This window comes from Etheostoma spectabile, chromosome 12 (assembly GCF_008692095.1).
Source record: "Etheostoma spectabile isolate EspeVRDwgs_2016 chromosome 12, UIUC_Espe_1.0, whole genome shotgun sequence".
NCBI classification, from domain to species: Eukaryota; Metazoa; Chordata; class Actinopteri; order Perciformes; family Percidae; genus Etheostoma; species Etheostoma spectabile.
In genome coordinates this window covers 1,965,278-1,968,155 of record NC_045744.1, presented here as the reverse complement: position 1 = coordinate 1,968,155, position 2,878 = coordinate 1,965,278, and the positions used below count along the sequence as shown (strand labels likewise).

The 2,878-nt window shown below is 45.9% G+C and overlaps 1 protein-coding gene across 2 annotated transcripts in view; it reads right to left on the bottom strand.

Annotated features, from left to right (window-relative positions):
- LOC116698836 (cilia- and flagella-associated protein 251) overlaps positions 1 to 2,878 on the bottom strand; it is a 17,162-nt gene that overhangs the window by 10,077 nt on the left and 4,207 nt on the right. For both annotated transcript variants that reach the window (XM_032531040.1, XM_032531041.1), the window contains exons 4-5: positions 2,644 to 2,801; positions 197 to 412 (exon numbers count right to left, since the gene is read on the bottom strand). In XM_032531040.1, the coding sequence (XP_032386931.1) occupies positions 197 to 412; positions 2,644 to 2,801 (374 nt within the window). The remainder of the gene's footprint in view (positions 1 to 196; positions 413 to 2,643; positions 2,802 to 2,878) is intronic.

Below are 2,878 nucleotides of genomic sequence, written 5' to 3'. Positions count from 1 at the left end.
CTTTATGCACATTAATACAAATTTTTACCTGGGGTGCCCACCCTTTTGAACCCCACTGTAGCAGTTTGGGGTAGAATGAGAATATACAGTACTGTAACCCTGAAATTAAAATAGTTAAAAGGAAGAGTTATTTATGTTTGTTGGAGGAAGGCTGTTACACAGTCACATAGTTTGGATTTAGCCTCAGGTCACTAACCTGCAGCAGTTCGTCGTCGTCCTCTTTAGGCTCTGCACTGCTCTCCATAGCAGGACTGGAGGTAGCGGCTGAATCCGGGGCCGGGACCCCATCCCCAGCCCCATCAGAAGCAGCTTGTCCGGGCTCGAGTGGGCCGGGGCCAACCTCTTCCTCAAGGTCCGAGCTGGAACTCTCTGCCTTGATGGCTGCCTCAGCAGACTCTTCAACAGGAGCTACCTACAAAATATGTACAGGCAGGCAGTCAGAACACACAGGAAGGCTCACACACGTGTCCCTGCTACCTTTCCCCTAGAATTAAGGATATTTGCTGGTTTGAGAAAGCCAAAGTCATTCAAACATTTGAGCATCTTTTTACTACTCCCTGCAATGGGATTAGAGATGATAACCACTTTTTTCCACCGGGCACATCTGCACTGCATTCTGGGCGAGACGCAACCCCCGCGAGCAATCGTAGCCATTTACATAAATGTTTGATAATCCACTAGGTGTGGCGCGTCCCAGCAGCGAGCGTCCCAGCAGCTCTCCGCTACGCTAAAGATACGTGCGAGGTCAATTTTCACATGAGCGGCGGTGTGTTCAGACAGCCGGGCAGGAAGTGAGAGTACCCAGTCGGTTTACCAAAAGACACCCCCGATATGGTTTATGTCTCTTTGAAAAGACCACGGACGACGAGAGGTTTACGCAATAGGCATCACAGATCCTTTTTAACAACACCAGAACAGAGAAGGCATGGAGTTTAACTGTAGGAGTGCTACGAGTGGATGGTAGATGCTATCTTAATAAACACCTGATTGTTCCGTGAAGTACTTAGAGAGACAATTATAATCTGCTAACATCTCTCTTCTATCCTATCTTTGTTGGGAGTCTCACATGCTCAGTAAGATCCCATCAGCTAAATAACTCTTTCTCCAGCTTTGATCAGTCCAAGGCAGGATTAACTGGGAGACTTCTTCTAGACCAGGGACACTTGTGGAATACCTGCACAACAGGGACTGGAAGTAGTTCTTTTGGAGATTATGGTCATCTCTTCTGCATGTGGGCCAGATGTAATCTGACAAGCTGGAGAACAAAACTCAACCACAGATTAAAACTCCTGTCTGCTTTTAATTGAATTATGTTTAGTGGAACTATTTTTGTTCTGTTAAAAGTGAAGTGCAGCGTTGTGGTCCCCTGTGGTTTTTAGCAGACAGGGAAGAATCTGTTGAAAACGCCACTCTTCTGCTGTCGGCCACAAAGCAAAGACATCAGGGGTTTGTAGACACAACTACAAAGAGCCAATAACGCACACACAGAAACACACAATTTGTAACGGAAGATTAGGATTCTGTCACACACGGTTTCTGTTCAAACAGCATCATGTACTGCATCACTGGGCCCACAGAAAAGAGCAGAGACAAGACTCGATGTACACACACACACACCACACACCACACACACACACACACACACACACACCACACACACACGAAATAACAAGCGAACACAAACTAACAGATACAGACGAGACAAGCAGACGTGAGAAAAGTCTGTGTGTATTTCAGAGGCATATAACAACACTGGAGCTACTGTCCATCTACCAGCACATTATTACAGTGACTGGGCAATAGCTATGTGCGTGCGTGCGTGCGCACGCACACGTGCTTGTGTGTTCCTGCTGCTGCAGAACATTCAAGACCAGTTACTATTTGCCACTTTTTTTAATTTCCCCAACATGACTTCTGGGTCTGTCACCATAAGAGTGTCAGCAACATTTGTTCTGTTTTTAAGATGCACTTACTCCAATTTGACAATTTACCAACATCAACATATCAGTATGGAACCCTTAATTCATTAATCAATTAATACTAGAACTGTAATTAGTGGATTTATTTTATTGTTGGCAAGAAAACTAGACAAATAAGGACTCTTTGACATGTAAGTCTGACACATTGTTTTCACTAGATTCTCACTAGGGGGTGTCTGTGGCTCAGTGGTAGAGCGGTCGCCTGCCAGTCGGAAGATTCGATCCCTTCAGTTCGATCCTTGGCCTCCTGGGCAAGACACTGAACCCTGAGTAGCCCCTGATGCTGACCCATCGGTGTGTGTGTGTGTGTGTGTGTGTGTGTGTGTGTGTGTGTGAGTGTGTATCTGATGAGCATATGGCCCCTGGTACGGCAGCCTTGACCACAGTGTGTGAATGGTTCCCGTACTATGTGCCAATAGTGCCAATCTCACCTCCTGGCAACGGTGACGAGCAGCTGCACTTTGTTAACTACAAGACTAGGCCAGATTAAAACAAAAACAAAACAAAAAAGAAATTTGATTTTCTCTCTTTCTATTGAGCAGCAGCAGGTTAAATACCTTAAGATGGTTCAGGGATTCAAACCGGTGACCATCCTGATACATGTGCCAGTGTTTTTCAGATATGATCCATAATAAGGTGCTCATATGTGCCTCTCTCTGCTCACCTCTGGCTCTGTTTTGGTTTCCTCCTCTCTCTTTTCTTCACTGTCTGTTTCTTTGGTTTCTCCTGCAGGATGCAGCAGCTGCTCAGAGACTGACTCAGCATCTCCGCCCTCAGAGGGGAGCTCGGCGTTGCATGAGTCAGCTCCTTCTGTCTTGGACCCTGAGGCCGAGGCACACGATACATACAATGGTTAAGGAGTTACGCTTCAAACTTTTACAAAATTGGACAACAAAAAT